Source organism: Lycorma delicatula, chromosome 1 (assembly GCF_047948215.1).
Source record: "Lycorma delicatula isolate Av1 chromosome 1, ASM4794821v1, whole genome shotgun sequence".
In the NCBI taxonomy this organism is placed as follows: domain Eukaryota; kingdom Metazoa; phylum Arthropoda; class Insecta; order Hemiptera; family Fulgoridae; genus Lycorma; species Lycorma delicatula.
The window spans coordinates 117785198-117809730 of record NC_134455.1 but is presented as its reverse complement, the minus strand read 5'-3'; the positions used below and the strand labels follow the sequence as shown (position 1 = coordinate 117809730).

The 24533-nt window shown below is 32.8% G+C and overlaps 1 protein-coding gene across 1 annotated transcript in view; it reads right to left on the bottom strand.

Annotated features, from left to right (window-relative positions):
• LOC142321708 (xanthine dehydrogenase-like) overlaps positions 1 to 4480 on the bottom strand; it is a 146836-nt gene extending 142356 nt beyond the window's left edge. Inside the window, exon 1 of the mRNA XM_075360011.1 lies at positions 4141 to 4480. Coding sequence (XP_075216126.1) covers positions 4141 to 4187 — 47 coding nt within the window. The 5' untranslated portion in view covers positions 4188 to 4480. The remainder of the gene's footprint in view (positions 1 to 4140) is intronic.
• Positions 4481 to 24533: the final 20053 nt, after the last annotated feature.

The following is a 24533-nucleotide window of genomic DNA, read 5'->3' as shown; positions in this document are numbered from 1 at the left end:
GAGAACTAAGCATTTAATTGTAAATTTGAATTTTTTGTTAACAATATTTTACAACTCAGAACAAGTGTAAAACTGTGCAGATTAATAATTAAAAGTTATAAAGAACAACTAACACTGTTGCAATGCCTCGCAGCAATTAAATAACCAGTTCTCAAATCTTTTATCCCACATCTTTTTCCTTATTTTATAAACAGTTAGGACAGTCGTAAAAATTAAGAAATTCTTCAAATTCCTTTATACCATTAATATGAAGGAAGATTAAATAATATTCTCTTTCGTTCAATTAATGCAAAGGAGAGGCAATCTTATTGAACATAGATAGTGTTATGATGTAAATATTATCAGTAACTGTAAAACTATTTTTTACTATCTTCAAACAAAAATAAATACAAGCGGCGTACAAACCTCATAAAATGTTTTCTTTTGACTTCCAACAAACAGAATTCTTTTTCATTATGAATTTATAACTTTTTTTCTCTTAGTGGTATAATATAATTAATAACCATAATTGAATTGTACGTAACCAAAAAAATATACAAGTGTTGATGTCATATTAAAAACGATAACGGCAAATAAAAAGTATTTCTTTATTACTAATAAGTATGACTTCCACCTCCTAAGTGATTACTTTATTTTCACCTATACTAAGAAATAAACTAAAATTTTATTCATAGTCATACGACATACCAGTAATTTACGTTACTGAAAACCATTATTGTATTTTTAATATCTAAAATGTTCTATCTTCTGACGTTTGAGAACCGTAGGTTCAAGTAAAATATCACTTCACAATGATTTTTTGTGTATTCTATCGACAAAAAGTTTAGTTGTCTAGAAAATATTATTTGACGTTAATTAATTTTCAAGTATTTATTAATATTATATTTATTTTGATCAAATATGTACTCGTATACATCAAATTAATACATTATCGAATAAAATAAAATAGGATATAATACACTTCAGATAAATATAGCTTTTTCGTCATTAAAATCACTTATGTTTATCATTTATAGTCCAGGGTGTGTTAGAGTTATCTGACAAATAAAACAACTGGAATAAAATTAAGATACTGTATGGTAATGTGCCCTAAATTTAAATAACTTTTCCTTTGTCAGGAATAACAACATTTATGGCAAAATCTGTTATTATTAACAATTAAAAACTTAACACGCGTAACTGAAAGAATTATTTACTGCATATTTCAAAGCATTCGATAATATGCAAATAAAAATATTTTCTTTGTTTTTTTTTTTATTTACGGCCCGGAAGGACCAGTTAGTCATTTATGTTTAGTCTTTCTTATCTTCCAATACTCTTTCATTTTCCTGGAAAAATCCTTTTTCCGTTCCTCTGTCCAAACTGTCCCCGTTTTTTTTTTAGGCTTTTCTGCAAATTTAACGCCGGGCAAGTTGTTATAATTTCCAGATCCTGTTATGAGATCTTGCAGTGCAATGCCTGCTTCTTTGGTGTCTTGAAGCACCTCAGTGAGTCACACTGGTTGCGTTTTTAGCTTTAGCAATCTTTCCAAGAGTTGTTTACTTTTCCTTGATTCCTCCAAACGCAAGAGGTGGCCAAAGAATTTTATTCTTTTCTTTCTTATTTCTTCTGTAATTGGTGTAACGACCTCATAGATTTTATGGTTTGGGAGTAATCTCCACTTTCCTTCCACCAAGTTTACCCCGCCAATACAGGTCTTTACGATCCTTCCTTCTATTTTGGCTAATTTTTCAGTTCTCGATGCTATCTTGATTTGACCCAGTGTTTCACTCCCGTACATTACTACCGGTTTGATCACCGTATTATAGTATCTTATCTTGGCTTGTTTGGAGATGCATTTCTTGTTATAGGTGTTTCGTGTGACCACTTGTGCCATTGCTAGTCTGTGTGCTCTTTCTTGCTATTTTCTCGTTTAGATTCCATGTGATGGATTCACCTAAATATTTAAATTTTGATACTATTTTAATTCTGCAACCATTGATTTCCAAATGTTTCCGCTGTGTCTTTCTAATGAACATTGCTTCTGTCTTCTCGTACGAGATCTGAAGTCCAATTTTCGCTGCGATAGAGGCCAATGATTCTATCTGGTGTTCAGCCTCTTCCTCTGTTTCTGCAAGGAACGCTAGATCGTTTGCGAAGCCAAGACAGTTAAGGCTTTGTTTGTTTTAATAATATTCTTCATTTTCTTTGTTTTATTAATATTTATTTAGAATATTAATTATCCTAAATAATTAATCTGGCTTATTTCCTTCGGAACATTTAGGTCTTCTTTAATTTACACATGTAAATTTAATTAGTATTTAATATTTTAAAAATATTTCCATTTAGTTACGCAATTCACAGAATAGTAAGAAATGTTTGCTAAATATTATTTGCTTGACTAAGATTTAATAAATATTGTATTAATTGCATTATTTACCGTTAACTGTTTCTTTACGTAATAAAATTATATTAATGTACGATCTCACCAATAAATAAAAATAAAAACTGGCAAAAGGTTACATAACTTTCCTGACTTTTTCACTTGACATATTTTTGATTTAAATCAGTAGTGTTTAAAAATTAAAATATTAATCACCTAATTATGCAGTGTTTATAATAGTTGGAAAAGGTCAAAATATTACAAAATAAAATTGGATTTAATGTAATCTCTTTGATCCAGGGATGTTTTTGTCTTAAAAATCATGCAGTAATAAAAATATAATTATGAAAAAAAACTTTTTTAATTTTATATATGGGGCATTGAAGGTACTAAATTTTTACAGAATTAAACAGAGGAGAGGTAGTTTTCGCTATTCTTAATTTTTGACTTTGTATAATAGTCATAGAAAATTGAGGTTTAGTAAGATTAAACTATTTGATAAAGTCATTTAAAATTCCAGTTTTAATTTAAAATTCAAGTTTTAAGTCATTCTGGAGATAGTCAACATTATTTCTAAATGGTTTTTGCTGCCTCCTTCCTCCATTCTCCAATAAACTTCCAAAAATTTTTGGTAAATATTTAAACCGAAGGAAGATAAAGAAAAAGAACACAAAATATATATTTCAATTTTAAGAGGGGGTTTGACTTTTTGAATTTTTTTTTATTATTTAGATAAGGATTATCGGTAACAGATTTGCTTTAATAAAGTTTTCTTTAAAATACCTCGAAGAAGGTCGAAATGGCGAATTTTTTTCCAACCCCGCCTACGTTACCGAAATTTGAAAAAAATAAAATTATGATCACTGCCTTACATATAGAGAAATTTGTGAAAATATGAAGAAGATCGGTTTAGTCGTTCTTGAGATATAAGGTCAAAAGCAGAGTAACACACATACACATAAGTACGTACATACATATGTTTTTGGTCTAGATGAACTAGTTACAAACTAAAACTTACAGACTTGCAAAATCCTGACACTTCATTTTTGATATGATTACCATACTTTACCTTTAATATCGCCGGAAAAAGTAAAACAGTTTTTCTTCAAGTTGAAACTATTAGGAGCTTAAAAATATTTAAAGACGAATTACGGGTCGAAGGAATTAAGGTAAACGATATGCAGCCTAGATTTTATTTTGTAAAACAATAATAATATAATCTTGTCTAGGGTTATGTAATAATATAAGCGAAAGATTATATGATAATCTTCGCTTAATAATATAAGCATATCTGGGTAAACTCAATTTATTAATTTACAATTTTCCCCAGGACACTTGAGTTTTGCGGATAGTAAACGGTCTGTGTTTATCGATATATTTTTAAATAAATAAGGTGCAATTATATTATTCTTTCTTTGGGGGGGGGGGGGGGGCGTACAACGAAGATTCTTTATTAGCGGTCAGAAGAAATGCTTCGACAATAAACAATCTAATTATTAAAATACGATGACTTGCATTAGAAAATCACTGCACTAGTTTTTTTCTTTTTGTTTATCTCTTATTAGCTGAAGACCTTTGTTTACGAAAGTAATAATTATGCATAAGAAAAACAATTTCATGAATCAATCTCTCGCAGATGTAATCACGCAATAAAATAAAATTTAAAGCATTCTTTGAAAAGTTAATAAATAAATTAATACTAAAATACTAATAAATTATACTAAAATACTTGTGTTAGATCCGAATGTTTTTATAAATTACATAAAATTTATTATTACCTGATATCCACTTTGTTAGAATTAGGTTTTTCAACAGTTGGACTCATAGTTCAAAATAAAAATAATAAAATCGTTGAAATAATTATGTGAGTAGGAGTTCCAGGCGTAAAGATCCAGCACAGTTTTAAGCTCTTGTAACACTCAGTTTTATTTATTTACTAACACAGTTTTATATTAAAATTAACTAAAAGAACAAACTTCTTTTATTAATAAAAGTAAAATTAGTTTTCACAAGATCTGTTAGTCAAAATCAACAAACAAACATTGAAGCCGGTTTTTAAAGCGAGCCACTAATGTAGATAGCATATCAACGTCACCGACTACTCGCCAAATAATACCACCGCGTTGAAGTACAATAATAATAACACACCTCCCACTTTCGATTCAAATACCTAGTTCGTTGATAGTGAGTGTTACTAGCGCAGTTCATTCTCACTAAATTGCGACAACGTACGTAATAGTTCAAGGACAAGCAGTTAAAAAATTTCGTTGTAGATAAGGTTGAGTAGTAATATTATTATATATAATATTATTATATTTTCTCCTATAATCTGAGATTTTAATTCTTATGATATTTAGCTGTATCAAACCAATTTATATCATGATTTACTACGATAAATTTACTTTAAAAGTAAATTACACGTTTTCGTTTATTTTAGCGATGATCGTTCGCGTGAGAAATAAATGAAGTTTAACCGGACAATGTAATTACAGCCGATACTATATCAATAGTTTTAAGAGAATATCTTCTATTGTTTTAAATCGTACAAATTTTAATTTAAAAAACGTAATTTTTTTTCTAGGCGCACAACGGAGAGACGTTGTTAGCGCCCGGACACAAAATTACCGTATTAAGGGGAATTCAGTCAAACTCAAACATTTAGATAACAGTAATATAGTATAATTAAAATCAACAATTAAAGCGGGTATATAAGATTTCTCCTATATAAGATAAAGCAGTTTTTTTTACTCAACTAAACAGATTAATATAAAAGGGATGGTGCCACAAAACAGGCAAGACCCTTGTGGACACCTAATCTTTCATCTTTTACAAACCTCACTTCCGATTATAAATCATATAAATTGAATATAATTAAGTAATAAATATTAAATTGTATTATAAAACAATGTTAATATTGGTTCTAGACTATGATAACCTTAGAGTACAGTTATAATTAGTATTAGGATTACTCCATTAATTATTAATTTTACAAAAGTGAAAGAAATAAAAGAATTTGAATTTGAAAATTTGGGTATAAACGGCATTCATGGGGGAAAATATTAAAGGAATAAACTAATATGTGAATGTTACAATATGAGAATGCACTGCCTTAAGAAACAGTAAGACATTCGATATCATCGTCATATAGTTCCCTAAAATATTTCGGATGTTAACCCCACGGTTACACAGTGTCCTTAAATGAACGAAGTTTATTGTTGATGGCAGCATTCCATTCATTTTGCCACTCATCACGAACCATACTCTTTAGAAACAACGTGATTAGTGGAAGGAGGCTGGAAACAAACCTATTTTGTCTCACTATCAGCGCGCTTATTGCCTGAAATTCCAATATGGCTGAGGATCCAGCAAAAGCTCGTACTTGTGTTTCGACGAGTCATTTCAAACACAACAGACTGTATCTAACGAATAACGGTGTCTGGAGTACATGTCTAATCGCCTGCAAGACACTTATGAAATCTAAACAGACAAGTACGAGTCCGATATAATGGCCTAATTATATTTAACAGGTTGACTGCCATGAGGTGCATAATCATGTCTCACTTAGATTTTTAAAATTGCCATGAGATACGAGTATGTATTTGTGTCTTAGTAATCTTTCCCATCATTGCCATGAGACATGATTTTGCGTCCCGGTGTGGAATGATCTATTCTGAAGTGAAAAGCTGTCACTATAGCATTAAAGTATACAACACTGATATTTGTTTTAAAAATAAAATTACAACCTTTTCACTAGTATTAGTAGCGATGCGTATTGGCAAATTTGTCAATATTGTTTTTTTATAAGATAGCCAATGCAAACAATATTTTATTTTTCTATACTAAATTTTTCTTTGGTGAGATTTTTTGTTCTTTAGGTTGGTAATGATGAAAAATAAACAAAGAATGTTTGTATACTGTTGACGTAAAAGACTGAGGGTTAAATGTGTGTTTTCTTTTTTGATCACATGTAAAAGGGATTAGCAAATATTTGAAAATAGGATTTTTTTTTATACAACTAATCTACTATTAGTTGTAATTACTCGATATTAGTAAAATTACTGATTATAGTTTTAATCATTTATTAGTATTTACTACCGCGACAGGGAGTCTTATTCTTTAAGACTTTGGGGGTTGGCGTCCCCATGGGCCTAGCCTCTGCAGCTTTTCTTCCCTTTATATACTGAGCTGCAGAACACATTACATTATACACGTACGCTACAGAAATTACAACATATACCCTTACACAACTACACAACGACATTCTACACTATTTCTTCTTACACATACACTCGATAATGTTGCGACACCTTACGAAGCGCAACCATAAACAAGGTGGGAACTGTCGTGCCGAAGGGTGAATTATTCTGGGTAGGGAGTCTCGAAATATGTCCTCTGGGTACCTGGGCGAACCCAGTTGTATTTAGCTCTAGCTCCAATGCACATGCGCGGTACTGGAGTGGTCCGTTATATCACTGGTACTCGTGGGACCAAAATTACAAGTCCAAACGAAATTTCAATGATGGTTGGTGGTCCATCGGGAAAAACCACCAAAAACAATCTTTTGAAATGGTCTCGATCGGCTTTGTCCGACGAGCATGTCAGTAATGTAAAAAACAAGACGAATTGTAAAGCAACTCATCCACAGATTAAGAATGTCAGATTCGCTGCTATGCTAAATACTCAGGAAGGTGGCTTCCCTCACAAGGTCTCGTCCTTTCTGATCGAAAAGATAATATCAGGATCATGTGGTTCACCGAAGAACATCAGAAAATTAAGAGATGGATCGATATTGGTTGAAACTCATAACGGTGAACAGAGTAGATCTCTCTTACGCGTTACTAGTATGGTAATATGGGAGGCGTAAACGTAAGCACGATGTGCCACAAAACTTTAAATACTAGCTGGGAAGAATTTTTTGCAGAGACCTTCTGGAGCTGGACGTAATGGATAGCTGATGAGCTTCGAACCCAAGAAGTTGTAGATATGAAGGGTATGATGAAACGGCAGAACAGAACGGAAGAACCTACGCTTTCTCTTATACTAACGTTTAATCTCCCGGTACCACCAGATAGCATTAAAGTGGGTTACCTGTCGGTTCGGGTACGACCATTCATACCCAACCCGCGTAGATGTTTCAAATGCGGGTTATGGTCACACTGCAACATCTTCCTCGAAGACGGAGATCTGTGCTCAATATTTTAAGGAAGATCACAACAACAATAACTGCCATAAAGATGAAAAATGTGTGAACTGCAGTGATTCATATAAATCCCGCTCCCAAGATTGCCCAAGGTATAAAGAAGAAAAGGCAATTCTTAAAATCTCTGCCAAGCAGAAGATATCATTTCCGGCTGCACGCAGAGAATACAAAAAAAAAACAATTAACTCAAAGAACCTGGTTATAGCAGATCTATCTTTTGCCACCGCTAGATCAAACCAAGCTCCTACAAATTTAGGTAATCAGCAGTGCGGAACCTGCAATTGCTAATGAAACTTGTTCAGATGTTGTCTGATCAAGTCGTTTCACTTACAGCCACTATTTCAGAGCTGACAAGATGAACAAAATGTCGTTAATTGGAGTTAGTGAATCCAACAGTGGGATCTCCCTGAAAGCTCCTGTCCCCAAAGTTTTACCTGTACGGGCAGAAGAAATCACAGCTGGCGTTAAGCCATCTAATAAGCTCCCTGTTAAGGGAATCCACATAACCACCTTCTCTGAGATGTCATTTGCGACTTCCTATTCTTCCAAATCTCCTGCTCCATCACCTTGTATACTGGAGGATATGGTTGAGGTACCGCCCGACCTGAGGGCATTGGAATTCTTTAAAATCAAAAATATGAAAAAGAAAAACCGGATCACATACAACTAACTGTTTGTATATTTTCTTATAGTTCTGTGTATATAACAATATACCTTTACTTATGAACATTATTCAGTGGAATTCAGAGGTTTTCGGTCCCGCATTAAGGATATTAGGGTACTGGCGCGCGCATATGAAACAATAATCACGTGATTCCAAGAAACGCATCTTGTACAACAAGATGCAGTAATACTCAGAGGCTATTTCAGTAAGAAGTACGACTGTCTAATAGACAGCAGAAAGAGTGGTGGAGTTGCTATTTTCTTTCGGAATGCGGTATCGGTTATAAGGATACCACTAGCTACTCAATTCCTGCTGTTGCTGTGAAGGTCTCTATCTCCTTAAAATTGCTTATCTGCAATTTGTATCTCTCACCGAACTCTGAATTCAATACCTTAGAACTGTCAAATCTCCTCCCGCAAATCCCATCGACGTCGTTAATAATAGGAGACTTCAATGCCCACTATATTTCCAGGGCCTCATCTTTCTGCTCATCTCGAGGAAATATGGTAAACAGAGTGAGACAAGATTTGGACCTTTGTTTACTGAATGACGAGTCACACACATTCATATCCTTATCATCTGATCACATTGTCCAACAATGACCGAATGCTCACCGAATTTACTCCATCGTCTTAATTGATCTGTTTCTGATGACATTCACGGCAGTGATCACAGGCTAATTATTATTGCTTTTGATGTCGACCGCAAAGTGAACAAAAGGCATCGGAGATGGATTGTTGAAAAGACGGATTGAAACGGTTACCATAAAACCTTCCCATCACAATATAACGGTGGCGCAGGCATCCTTGATCAACTTTCTTCTTTTACGTCCATGATACTTGAGACTGATAATAGATATATTCCACAAACGCCTGGTAACCCTAGACGTCCTTCCGTTCCTTGGTGGAATGATGATTGCCGAATAGCTGTTAGCGAACGATGGCAGGCCCTGCGTAAATTTTCCCGCAGGCAAATTAACTTCTAGATTTGTACCGTAAGGCTAGAACTGTATGTCGTCGGATATTCTTGAACACTAGGAGGAACTCAGGAAGGAAATACGTGGACACTACTCCTACGTCTAGTGTGTAGAAAAAGATCCGTGCAATTTGTGGATCACCAAAACAATCAATTCTCGGTCTTATTCATGAAGAACAAATCCTTTCATCATCTTCGCAGTGGCAAATATCTTAGCAAATTCTTTCCGCTTGGTGTCTTTCACTTCATCATATAGTAACGAATTTCAGAGGTTCAAGATACAGATAGAGGTATTATCGTTGAACATTGATGATTCGGTCGGTGAATTAAATGTTCCATTCGCATTCAAGAAGTTGCCACACGCACTTAAAATCTCACGTGAAACCTCTCCTGGACCTGACAACATTTTTGAAGCCGAGGAAACAATTTTGAACACCACGTTCAGCGTTACACCATTTATAATGATTTATTTTCTGCATGAATCTTCCCACCTGTCTGGTCAGAAGCCGTTTTCGAAACAGAACTTAAACCTGGTAAAAACATAGCAAGACCCCGCCCACAAGCTACCGTCCTACCACCTTGACAAGCGTCTTCAAAATCAAAATGTTCCAAACTTTTAGATACGCTGAGGGTCCTTAGTAATATCAATTGGAGTGTTGATGGGTCGTGCATTTTCCGTTTATAATATGTCTTAGTCTATATATGTCTTAATATATCTTCGATCCCGTTTAGATTATGGTTGTGCTGTCTACACTTCGACGTGTAATACAGTGCTAAGAATGGCTGGATGCTGTACATCATACTTTTCTTCGGCTTGCTAATGATGCCTTTAGATCAAACTCTGTCGTAAGCATCCTTGTTGACTGCGGTGAGCCATCACTTTGGGATAGACGGAACCAGGTTTTAGCATCTTATTTTATCCATCTTAAAGAACAGCCAAATCACCCGGTCTTTGACGCAGTCCAAGGAAATCCTTATTTTCGAAGGTATGAGGACCATTCACGTTATACTGCGCCTGTGGGTATTCGCGCCCGACGTTTACTGCTCTTCATAAATGTTGACGCGCCTTCTATTTTTTCAATTTATCCGTCTTCATATCCTCCGTGGAGAATAAACCTTATTAATTTTATGTTTGACCTCGCAATATACAATAAAGAATCAACACCACCTATTTTCTTTCGGCAAATTTTTCACTATATTCCCTCCAAGACAAACCCAGACGCAGTAGTATTAACGGATGGCTCGAAACGGAACGATACCGTTGGATGTGCATTTATTGTCAATGGCCGAGCCTATATGTTTGGTCTACCTGGTATTACGAGTGTCTTTACTGCTCACTTATAGCTATAGATAAGGCTGTCAGTTTCATTTACTCTAACTACCGTCACATCTTTATTTGTAGCGATTCGTGTAGTGCTCTCGTAGCCTTAGAAAGTTTTATTCCTGACATCATCACCGAAATCTGCAATGCATTTGCCGAGTTGAACCACTGGAACACACAAGTGAGTTTCTGCTGGATCCCTAGCCACGTGGGAATTCCGGGTAATGAACGTGCAGATTCCACGGCTAAAGACTCATCTAGTCAATTGTCTTTCACTACCCGTGTTACTGCATCAGCCTTTGTTAGTTATGCAAAAATCACTCTTCCCGCAAAGTTGCAAGATGAGTGGTCGGCTACAGTAGATAATAAACTCCGGCACATTAAAGGTTCTGTGTTGCCATTGGACTCCTCATACAAGAAAATTCGTCGTAAAGAAGTGTTCCTCTGCTGATTGAGGATAGAACATACGAGGGCTATTCATGGGTATCTGATGTCAGCAGTAAACGCACCAATATTCATACGATGCAGCTGCCACTTGACTGTGCGCCATATTCTTGTGGAATGCATCCGTTATGTTGCCTTGCATCGTAAATTTAAATTGCCCATGAATTTTCGTCAAATCCAGAGCAATAATGAAGAAGTTTTGAACCGGGTGTTTTTGTTTCATCGGAGTGCTAATATTTTACATACTTTTTAATGGTGTATTTTTAGATTATTTTTTTTTACAATTGTTGTATGTTTTTGTGTTAAAACATAAACATATTAGTTTATGTTTTTTTTACTTTGTCCTGGTTTTTAATACTTTAGTTTGTTTTGATTTTGTTTTTAAATTTCTATTTTAAGTTTTTATTTTGTTTTAATTTTTGTTATTATATTAAATTTTGTATTTATATCTCATATTTTGTTTTCCGGGCGATGATGTGTAATATGTTTTGGGCGAAAATCATTTGTATAATTTTCCCCCTCTCCAAAAAAAATTAGTATTTACTAATTATTAGTACTAATTTACTAATTAGAAACTTAGATTTATGTCGTCGTTTTTTAAATTTATATATGATGTTTTATTATTATACACAAAACTTCGTAAAAGAGAGATAAAGTACCCTAACAAATATTTATTGTCGTGTTGTTTATATTTTTGTTGTTAGGCCTATGTTAGGATTAATTTTTGACGTTATTTTTTTCGGATTAAGTTGAAAGGTACTGATTCTATTTTTATTTATAAACATTCCCATTTATTCAAATTAATTTAAATCAAATTAACTTAATTCAAATTAGTCGAAACCAAAAATAAAACAATCTTTAGATGAACCCTCATCACAATTAAGCGATCACGAAAGCCTATTTCAATTAGACAGTGACTATGATCCAAAATATCATCTTGAAGATGATTTAGAAATTCTTTAAAGTAATAGCAATGACAGTTTCACTAATCTTGAAGATGATATTGAAAGAAAAAATACAGATGATGTTGCCTTTAGATAGTGGAAATAATTTTACTAATAATTGAAATAATATAGACGATAATAATTCCTATCAATAGTAAAAATAAACCTGTAGGTATAAATAATGATATTTTGAAGATTATGAGTGATTGCACTACATATAAATTTTGGCAGTTGTTTATAACAAAATGAAAAATTAAGTTTAGGAACGAATCGTTATGCAGTTCAGCAAAAGTTATCACGGGGAGATATATCGCCCAATGCCCGAATTAATAAACGGGTAGAAACAAATTCCTCTGAAATAAAAACATTTTTGGAATTGTTATGTATATGGGGCTCTACCTACTTTAGCTCATTGTTGGAAAAATTATGATTTATATTTCTTACCTGTTTCCAAACAAATGAGTCAAAATAGGTTTCAACTGCTGCTAAGTATGTTTCACTGTGCCAATAATGATGAAGCCCCTGCTACGAAAAACTTCACAAAGTTAGGAAAATCGTAAAAAAAAATATTGAAAAAACTTCAGGTTTTAAATCCTGAAGAACGTATGTGTATAGACGAAAGTATTATTCCATTTTTAAGACGCATATTTTTTACACCAATATATAAAAGGGAAACTCTGCAAAGATGGTATCAAAATTTTTAAACTTAGTGTTAAATAATTTTATATTCTATGCTACAGAATATATTTTGGAAAAGAAAGTGGTGTCAAGAAAGGTTATTTGTCTCGGAAATTAGTCATGGAATTAGACAAACCCATATATGACTGTGGATAACTTTACGCACAAATAATTGGTATACAGGTGTGGCACTTCACAAAATCTTTTGAAGCACAATATCAACCTTGTGAGTACTTTAAGAATCAGAAGCGTAATCCAAAAGGCGTCATACAAAAAGAAATTCAAGAAAGGAGAATGTGTAGCCATGATTAATAACAATCTAGTTGTTATGAAATAACAAAAGAGGAATTGTTATGTTGTCAACTAAAAATAACAATAAAATGATACAGCAAAACCGACAAAATGCTATTATGAAGCCAGCTCTATCGCAGTTGACTACAACAAAGAGAAGACCTATATTGAGTTATCTGATCAAATGTATGCTTCCTCAAACACTTCGAAAATCAGGTAAGTGGTATAGAAACGTTAGTTACATTTGAGTTGTTATTAACCACTGCAACAATTAATTTCTTTGTGCATGTATCAAAATGTAAAAAAATAATATACAAATAACTGCATTTAAAGAACTGGTATTGACTTTTTAATAAAGATGTATAAAGTGAAGTAAAAACTACATTCAGCGACATATTTTGAAAAAAACTAACTATTACATATTTAAGATGCAAAAATTGTTACAAAAACAACGTGTTATATGGACAACCAGCTGCTCAGCGAAATATTTAAAACGTAACACTTTGGTTGCCAAGGTCTCACCACTATGATGGCAGTCATGTTGTCTAGTATGCCACCGTCTCTTTTGAGACCGGACACTTGCATTAAAATATTGCGTAGTTCTATCTAGTGACTTATATTTGTACTATTTTCTACTTTACTGCAACCGGTAAGATTGTTAGCCACTAGATAACGTTAGCGTCTCACTGGTGAGACCCACTAATGTTAAACTATTTCTTGTGTATCTATCTTTGCGTTAGTAGTGAGTTAATTTGGAATTTTATTTTTATTTTAAACTTTCAGGATTGATTGAAATAATACATTTAAGTGTTCCTCTTTGATTATCAGGTAATTTAGAGCATTTTATTATCATAAAATATGAACTACCAGCCAGCCAAGCATGACAAGTACTACAGACCAATAATAGAAACGAGATTGAAAAATCTCTCGGCGATTTGTTTTCTGAAGATGAATTTTCAGATGATTTAGAAGATACTGAATACAATATTCAGATGTCTGACTTTCCCAGAGATGATGAAATTGAGTTTTTCAGATGCCAATAATGTTCAGAATATATCAGTTTTACCTGTAATTTGTCCTCAATTGCAAAGTGCGCCATCTTCTCTTTAAAACATATATACTGGTGATTTATGGATAGATAAGGCTTCAATTAATGTAATTCCATTCAACGGCAATGAAGGTTTACTGTCAGTTGAACAGTAAACAAAAACCAATTGGTTTCTTTAATATTTTGTATGATTCAAATTTATATGATCTGATCGTGAAGCAAACAAACAAAAATTTAGAAATGTTTTCTTATCTCCTAGTATGACAGAACACTCAAGAGTAGCAAAATGGACTAATGTAACCCGTGAAGAATTAAAGATATTTTTGGGCTTACTATTTCATATGGGTATGATAAAAATTAACAAACTGGAGGATTACTGGCGGGTGATCCTTTCCTTCAAATACCTATTTTCAAAAAAAATATCAAGGAACAGATTCTTGTTAATAATGCGTACGTTTCACTTTCATTCAACTGATAATTTGAGCACTGATTCAGCCGATAGGTTAAGGAAGATAAGATTAATTGTCCCTTATTTTAATAGTAAAATGTCAGAAATTTTTTATCTTAAACAATATTTGTTGTTAGACGAGTCCGTAATACTTTGGCGTGGTCTACTACTACTTTTTCGTCAGTATATAAAAAATTAGAAACATAAATATGGCGTCAAAGTTTAAGTGGTGACTGAATCAAATGGGTCTATCTTAAATACATTGATGTATGCTGGTGCTGCTGATAAAGACATTGGGGGTGTCGGACACTCAAAGAAAGTTGCCCCAAAATTAATAGAACCGTTTTTAGACAAAGGGCACAGTCTATACTTACATCATTTTTACAGAAGTGTAGAACTTGCCAAAGAATTACTCGAAAGAAAAACTCACATGACCGGTACTATTAGACTCAACAGATCATGTAATCAAAGTCAATTGCTACTGTCCAAACTACAGCGTGGTGAAATAAAAATAATGTATAAAGATGTAATATCCGTTTTGAATTGGAAAAACAAAGGGAAATCGCAATGATTTCTTCAGAGTTTAAAGGGGATTTAATTACAGTTACTAACAGATGGGGTACTGAAGTGCAGAAGCCAGCAGCTGTTATTGAATATAATACATATATGAAAGGAATTGATAACATTGACCATCTTTTATCTTACTACTCGTGCAAACGTAAAACGATTCGATGGTACAAAAAAGTTTCAATCTACATTTTTCAGCTTCTTCTTCTGAAAAGTTATTAATTACATAAAAACAGGGCAATGGAACACGTGACAAAGGAGTTGGAATTTTTGGAAAATTCCAATATTTTTCAATAGTTATTACCTTTATAAATAATTATTTTAATTTTTTTTTAGAACACTCCGTAATCACATTCATTTTTTTCTTTGTCCTCTTGCTTAAATGTAAACATCTCCTGTCATCTTCTTTCTTCTTACTTGTTAATCAACCACCTGGTCTTAATCATTGTTAGAATTATTAATTGTTTGACAGTTTCCTTTAAAATGTTGAAGAAATAGCATTACTAAGTTCTATATCTGTCCTAGCTAGACAGCATATTTAATATATATTTAAAAATGTGAACTTAACTAAAAGTATAAAACTATTGTAACATAATGTAATGATTAATTCAGTGTAAAATTAAAAGTAAATAAAGGAAGTGCTTAACAATGTTTTTTTATCCGGCAATTACTTAATGTATACATTTTATACAACCAACGAATTACCCTGCGGCTGGAATTGTTGTACATTATTTTTGGTCCTCCGGGCCGTATCATTGTAAAAATATGGATAAGACCGGATAATTAAATAGTTATGTGAAATATCAGCTGTATGTAAGTTCTAATAATGTTTTATAAATATAAATATAACAGCTTGGTAAATTAAATTTTCGTTGGTGATCTTCAATAATCATAATTAAATTATGAATGAACGAAAATATTATTTTGCAGTTTTCTTCACTACATTGAATCTGGGTTCGCATCCTACTTCAAACGTTAAGATTCATAAACAAAATGTTAGTTATTACTCAAGATCTAACTTTAAACATAATTTTGTAATTTCAATCATAAATTACAAAACTGCGAAAAATTTTTAAATTTATACAATGATGAACGAAGAACTTTTTGTAACATAATAATTATCTCATATGTTTTCACAAAAGGTCATAGTAAAAATCAATATTTCTCATACAACTTATGTGATTTATGTCAAAAAAGACACAACATACTCGTTCAAACTGATAAAGTTTGTAATAATGTCTAGATCACAATCAAACAAAAATGTAATTTTGTTTACTACTCTGTGTAATGTAGATGACATTTTTGGTAGATTCTGGTGTAGAATCTTGTTTGACCCAGGCAGTCAATTAAACTTTGCACATATAAGTTAGCTCGGAAATTGGGACTTCAACTTAATAAAGAAGATTTGCCTATTTCAGGCATAAATAATGCATTAATGCAGTATCTCAATGGTATAAATTATATAATTAGTTGCACTTAATTGAATTAAGATAAGTCGTCCAAATAAATTCAACAATGGCAATGATATTAACTCAATCCAAATACTCGGATTTTCAGACACTTCCATAAAGAAGCGTTGTATCTACGGCTGTTGTATCTACATTCGAACTTTATTTGCTAATCAAACAATTTCATGTAGTTAACTTTGTTTCAAATCAAGACTTGCTCCTTTAAAGCAAATAACGTCTACCAAGGCTTGATAATATCTAGTTGTTTACTACTTTCACGTTTGTAAGTGAAGGTTTTTTTTGAGAAAAATATTTCCATATTATCCTCAGGAAAAAATATGAAACATAAAATAAAAAATAAAATCTAATAAGACAACAACAAAATTAAAATAAAATAAAAACTTAAAGTAGAAATGTAAAAAAAATTTAAACATAAACTAAAATACTAAAAACAGACAAAATAAAAAATTTGAACTAAAATGTTAAACAATTTTTATGGTAGTTGTATAGATATACAACTACCATAAAAATTTAAGAACACTATTAAAAAGTATAGAAAATACTAATACTTTGAAGAAATAAAAATACTCGGGCCAAAACTTCATTATTGGCCAACATTTGACGAAAATTCCAAAGCAATTTAAATTTACGACACAAGGATGCATAACGTTCGTAATTCACAAGGATGTGACGCACAGTCAAGCGGCACCTTACATCGTACATCGATGCATTTTCTGCAGACATCAGGTACCCGTGAGTAGCTCTAGTATGTCCTATCCGCAATCGGCAGAGGACCACTTTCTCTAGGCGAATTTTCCTGTGGGAGGAATCCCATGACAAAACAGTAACTTTGACATGAAGTTTCTTATTTACCGTGGCAATCCAGGCATCTTGCCACCTCGCGCGAAGTGCGTGTTTGATATGGTTAATAAAGATGGATCTAATAACACGGGTAGTGAAGGATGGTTGACTACATGCGTCTTTAGCAGTGGAATCTGCACGTATTGCCCGGAATCCCCACCTGACTCACTTGTGTGCTGCGATGGTTAAACTCGGCGATTGCATTGTAAATTTCGCTGATGTTAGGATGTATGGATAAAAATCTTCTAAGGCTTGGAGAGCACTACACGAGTCGACACAAATAAGGATACGACGGTACTTAGGGTTAATGATATTCAACGCCTTACGTCTAGCGTATAGTTCAGCAGTAAATAAACTAGTAAGACAGGGTAGACCAAACATGTAGGTTCGGTCATTAACAATAAATGCGTATCCAACTGTATTGAGCTATTTCGATTCATCTGTGTGTAATACGGCGTCTGGGTTTGTCTTGGAGAGAAGATGATGAAACATTTTCACCGAAAGAAAATAGATGTTTTTTCTTTATTGTATATAGCGAGTTCAAACATAAAATTAATAAGGATAATTCTCACGAAGAATACGAACACGGATAAATGAGAAAAATGAAAAGGTTGTCAACATTTATAAGAGGTAGTAAACGTCGGATAGAATACCTACAGGTACAGTACAGCATGGATTGTCCTCATATCTTCAAAGATAAGAATTTCCAAGAACTGTGTCAAAAGCCTGGTGATTTGGCCGTCCTTCAAGACGGGTAAAATAAACGGTCACTGTTTCAAAGTGATGGCTCACCGCAGTCAAGATGCTTATGATAGGACTTGATCTAAAGGCTCCTGTAGCAAACCGAAGGAGAGCATGATGTACAGCATCCAGCATTTTAAGCACGGTATTGCGCGCTAAAGACTAAGCAGCACGACCATAATCTAAACGGGAACGAACTAAGGAATAGTAAAAGCGCAATATACATGACCGATTGGCACCCCAACTGGTATTGATAAAGACATGTTATATTATATATTACTACTAAGGATATGTATTTTTATATTGTTTCTTTGCAAATGTAATTCCAGCTTCATCAGCAGCAATCCTTCCATTTGCCCACCCAGTGGGGGAATAAATTAAACATTTTTCTCAAAATTATATATATATATTTGTATATATATATATATATATATATATATCCATATAATTTTCAAAATTATATATATTTAAATAATATTTAAAAATAAATCTTTCATTGTATTAAGTGTGGGTTTCCTAGAATCTAGTGATAGGCAACACACGTGGCAAATGAAATGCAATGTTTCATCTACTTTCAGGCTATTCTCAGTAATATAACTTGAATAAAAATTTTTTTATTTATTTTAGTTTAAAAAAAAAATAAATAAATGTAGATCTTTTAAAATTTTTTTTTATTCAGTTTTCTGAAAATATTTTCTTTAATTTTTTAGGTTTTTATAAAAATATAATACTTTTTGATTATTTAAGGGAGTTTCATTTTTATAATGGACTTTACTTTTTATTTCTTTATAGGTTGTATTATTCAGTTTAATTATAGAAATCATTTATACATTTTTTTAAAAATTAAGATAGAAAGTCCACCTCGGCCCTTTATCTGGTGAACTACAGGCATCTATCATCAGCTTTCCATTTCAGTTCATAACTTCAACTTCGACATCAATACCCCCCGACCCACCCAAAATTAAAAATATTAACTATTTTTCAAAATTACAATTTTATATTTATTTTAGTATGTTTATTATTTCTTATAAGAATTTAACCTATATTAATTAGTATCATATTCTTTTCTACATTTTAATTAGTAAATATTAATTTAATTTATTACAGAATTAATTTTTAATGATAAATTTAGTTGAAGTTTTAAGAAGTATATAACTAACTTCGATTTTCAAATTTCAACGGAAATATCCATTTTGACTATCCCTGAATCCATTTTGACTCGTTTCTGTGCGACGTCTGTACGTACGTATCTCGCATAACTCATAAACGATTAGTTGTAGGATGTTGAAATTTTGGATTTAGAACTGTTGTAACATCTAGTTCTGCACCTTCCCTTTTGATTGCAATCGACTGAACCAAGTGTCCAATAATAGGTTTGGATTTTGAATTTTATCTTAATTGTAATAGTAAGCCCTCATTGAGAGCTTTTCAACAATATATCATACAGTTGTACTTATTTTCATTGGTTCCAGAGTTATAGCCAAATAAAATTTTAATCAATGAAATATGGATCTTACAGGGGAAAGCACATCGATCCAAATCTGACTTCATCTCCTTTTTTTAACTTTTTTTTTTTTTTAATTAAAATATGCTTATTTATTAATAATCATTAACCACTGATTGTAAAAAAAATTGACAATAAATAATAATTCAATAACAATAAAAAAATTATTTTTTGAAAAAATATCAAAGTTATTAATGAAGAAAGATTTTAGGTACTTTTCATTGTAAAAAAATGATGTCATATGGTGTCACATCAGATTTTTTCATCTAAATGTAGTATATTTTTAGTAAATTCCACTTTTTCAATTCTATAATGCTTATCAACAATCATTTCACTAATATTTTTAACATTATTGGAATAATTCAAACTATTTAATTTTTCTAAAATATCGCACATTTTTATGGATCGATATTAAAGAGTACAATATTTAAAAACAATATTTTATAAGCGATAAAAGTTATCGTTTTATTTATAGTTATAGAAATGATGATTCTTATGATTAAATTAAAGAAAACGATATTTTCGGTGATTTAACCTAATTATCGATACATTTTAAATACTTGAATAAAATGGAGAAATTAACAACATAGTAAAGTAATGTACTTTCTAGTAAAGTATTCATTACTTTACTATGTTGTTAATTTCTCCATTTTAGATCAAAATGACAATTAAAGCAATTTTAGCGAAAGAACTCCACAAGCCTGCCAGACGCAATTATCCAACCAGAAAAATGGAATTAAAAGGCCTGAATGAGTTAGTCCAAGCAGACATAGTCGAAATGATACCTTATTCACGACAAAACAACGGCTACAAGTACTTTTTGACGTTTATCAATTGTTTTAGTAAGTTTGCATACGCTATACCGTTAAAGAAGAAGACGGGTATAGAAGTCGCAGTCGCTTTGCATCCGATATTCGCAAATCACAAGATGAAACATCTTCAAACAGATCAAGGGAAAGAATTTTATAATCCCCAAGTTAAAGCCCTTTTGAAACAGTACAACATAAATCACTATTCTACATATTCAGATAAAAAAGCCGCCATAGTTGAACGTTTTAATAGGACACTAAAGACGAAAATGTTTACCAAATTTACAGAACAAGGGAACTATAAATTGATTAATATGTTACAAAATCTCGTCGATGAATACAATAATACGGTGCATTCGGCTACAAAATTTAAACCGAAAGATGTAAATAAAAAAAATGAACAGCAAGTTCTCGCAAATTTAAATAAAAAATACGACAGGAAACCGAATATTGTAAAGATTAAATCTCAAGTCGACGATCCGGTTCGTATAAGCAAACATAAAAAGATATTCAACAAGGGTTATTTGCCCAATTGGACGAATGAAATATTCAAAATACACACTGTTCACTCGGAATCTCGACTTGTAACCTATGAGTTGATCGATTCTAGAAATGAAATTCTAAAAGGTCGTTTTTATCAACACGAATTGCAAAAAACAAAACACAAAGACATATATCAAATTGAGAAAATTCTCAAACGAAAAGGCAACAAAGCCTATGTAAAATGGTTAGGTTTTGATAAATCTTACAATTCATGGATAGATTTGAATGATGTTGTAGTGTGAATATATTGTTACGTGGAAAAACGTTTTTTTCATATTATAGATTCAATTATAATGTTGGAATTTATTGTTTTGGTAATTTTGATTTTACTGATGTTTTGGATATGATTTTCAATATTTCATGACAAATGAAATGATGTTGTATATATAGAGATGCCTCCATTTCGCATAAAACAGCACTGTTTTATCCGTATGATTTTGACATAAGATAACAAATTTCACAATAATTTTATCATAAGTCACCGAAATTGATGTGAGTTTAATAAACTAATAGTCTGTTAAAAATTTATAAATATTTTTACAAGAGAGAGATATGAAGGAAGTGCAACAGAAAACAAAATTTCCCATCATGAACGTAATGAAAGGATTCGAATTGAAAAAACGAAGTAAGCACGGTATCCTCTTGCCAAACACTATCAGATGTATTGTATGCGGCCCATCGAATTGTGGTAAAACAAATGTGGTTTTCAATCTTTTAGTTCAAGAAAACGGAGTACGCTTTCAGAACTTGTACATTTTCTCTAAATCTCTCCATCAACCGCTATATAGAATGTTATCAAATCTGATAATGTTGAATCCAGAATTGGGTTACTATGAATACAGTGAAAACGATCAGGTTCCATAACCGGAAGCGATTCAACCACATTCGATAATGGTATTCGACGATGTAATCAAACAAAAGCAAAACAATATCGGTGATTATTTTTCGAGAGGTCGCCACAATAAAATTGATTGCTTCTATCTGGCGCAAACGTATTCGAAAATACCAAAACAACTCGTGCGGGACAATTGCAATTTTCTAATTCTGTTCAGACAAGACGATTTAAATTTACAACACATTTACGATGAACACGTAAACGTCGACATGTCCTTTGACGAGTTTAAATCTTTATGCGAAAATGTTTGGAACGCGAATCGGTATGGTTTTCTAGTTATCGATAAAGAAAGCGATAAAAACAAGGGTCACTATCGGAACGGTATGGATAAATTTATCATCATCGATTGAACGCAGCGATGCTATATTGAACGCACCGTCGAACGCAGCGTTGAACGCAGCGATGCTATGTTGAACGCGAATAGATTATTTGTTTCAATTTTTTATTTTTTTTATATATAGAACAATGTATAAGAAGGAGAAACAAATGATGGAAATTGATAGATTGAATAAAGATTTTAAACGTAAACATGCGGCTTTCATGATGGGTTTAGCCGAAGAGGAAGCTTTATTCGCTAAACGTTTCAAACCGATAATCGAACCGATCCAAGAAATTAGAGAAAAAATAGATAAACCAAAACCATCTCCTCTACCTCCGACCGATGGAGAAATTGATATAGATAGAGTAGGACGCGAATTGGGCGATAGACTGATGAGTAATTTAGAGAAACATTAAGAGAGATGTGGAGAAAGAATATTGGAACAAGATTTAGAACTTTCAGATGATGAAGAAGATGTAGCTTCTTCTACCATGTTATCTCAACAAACAACTCTACCATGCGAACAAATTCAAACTGCGTATGAAGGTGGCGAAGAGGCTGTTAAATATATACATATTTTGCCAGACACTCCATCTACACAAATTTCTGAGACGCAAGAAACAATTACAAGTGAAGATTATTCAGAAGCTATAAAACCGTACATAGAAATGTTGAAGACTGGTCCAAAAGTATCTCTAGATCATGTATACGGCGTGAAATACGATAAAAATAAAGATACGGCTACATTGGGCGATATTAAAATTGAATTTGTCGGTGATAAAATGCATTTGGGAGAGATGATATATTCGGCCACACCGGGCGTCCTCGAGCTGTTGTTGTTTAAAAATGAGAAAAGTTCACACGGCAGATATGCAAACTTATGGTGAAATGTTGAAGCGTACTCACTTGACGGACGCCGGCGCAGTAAAAACGAATAAATCTTTCAAATACAACGAAATCATCAGAAAACTGTTCCCTTCAAAAAGACCCGTCAAATCGTTTCACCATACAAGACACCATCAACATCGTTCAGCGGCACCGGGTTGTTGCACGCGCAACTCAATTATAATCCGGTCTATTTATATTGGCACGATCCAAACGATCTGGTAGCTAGATTGCATACTCTTGTAGGTGAATATGACGCCGGAAACAAGGGCGTTTCTAACTAACTGATATCCATAATTAAAGAATTGAAACAGGTTGAATTTGAAGAATAGATTATTTGTTTTTAATTTTTATTTTTGCAAATATAGAAATGTTACGATTAAGATTAGGTCGTAATGGACGTCGAACAGCGAGAAAACGAGGGCCTCCTGGGGAAGGTTTTTCGTTGACTAGTGATGGAAATTATGATATAAATCACCATAGATTGTGCAACGTGTCCGATCCTATCGGTGATTCGGATGCAGTGAATTTGAAACATGCTAAACAAATGTCGTCGGGTTTTCCCATCACAACCGACAGAAATTACGATATAAAAAATCATAGGTTGTGTAACGTTTCCGATCCTGTCGATGATGCGGACGCGTTGAATCTGCGTCGAACCAAAAGTATGTTTGATGAATACACAATCCATCTGTATGAAAAGTTTATAGGTTTGGAAAGATTAAATGCATACGATGTGGTTATTAGAAAATACATAGAAGATGAGATGGAAAGGCTTGCTAACGATACTTTACAATTTATAAATGATGAAAACATCAAGCTAAAAACAAAGATTGATAGATATATAGATGATGCGATAGAGACGGCCATTAAGGAAATTTTGGAAGCGATTAATAAAAACAATAATGATGGCATAAAAATAAATTTGGTTCGTCATGATGAATAATTTATTTGAATGAAAAAATAATTTTTTTATATATAGAGATATGAAGGTGAAGAAGAAAAATATTTCCAAGAAAAAAGGCGGACGCGGTATAATCAGGTCAGTAATCAATAAGGCTGTAGATTTATTACCGTTTGAAGCTCATATTCCAGTTGCAATTATTGCGGTCCGGGCACGAATTTGGATAAGAGGTTGAACCGAGGTGATAGAGGCATAAATAAATTAGATGAGGCGTGTAAACTGCACGATATAGCATATTCGAAATATTCAGATAATAAAACAAGATCTCAAGCGCTTGCTGAACGGGCTTGGGAACGTGTGCTCGCACCAGATAGCAGTTTGACTGAAAGAGCGGCCGCCTACGCAGTAACTAACGCGATGAAACTTAAATCCAAATTTGGCGGTCGATTGAGATTGAAGAAAAGCGGCGGTACAGCTAAGAAAAAAAAATCGATTCAATACCAAATCGCGCTTTGTACGATCACGAAATGATTGAATACGCGAAACAATTGAAAATTCCACACTTCCGCGGTGTTTTTATGTTGGACGCTTTACCGAAAAAGATTTGGAAAAATGAATGCTCGATAGTGAATTTAGACACCTTAAAGGGCCGCGGTGTGCATTGTGTTTGTTTCCGAAAAAT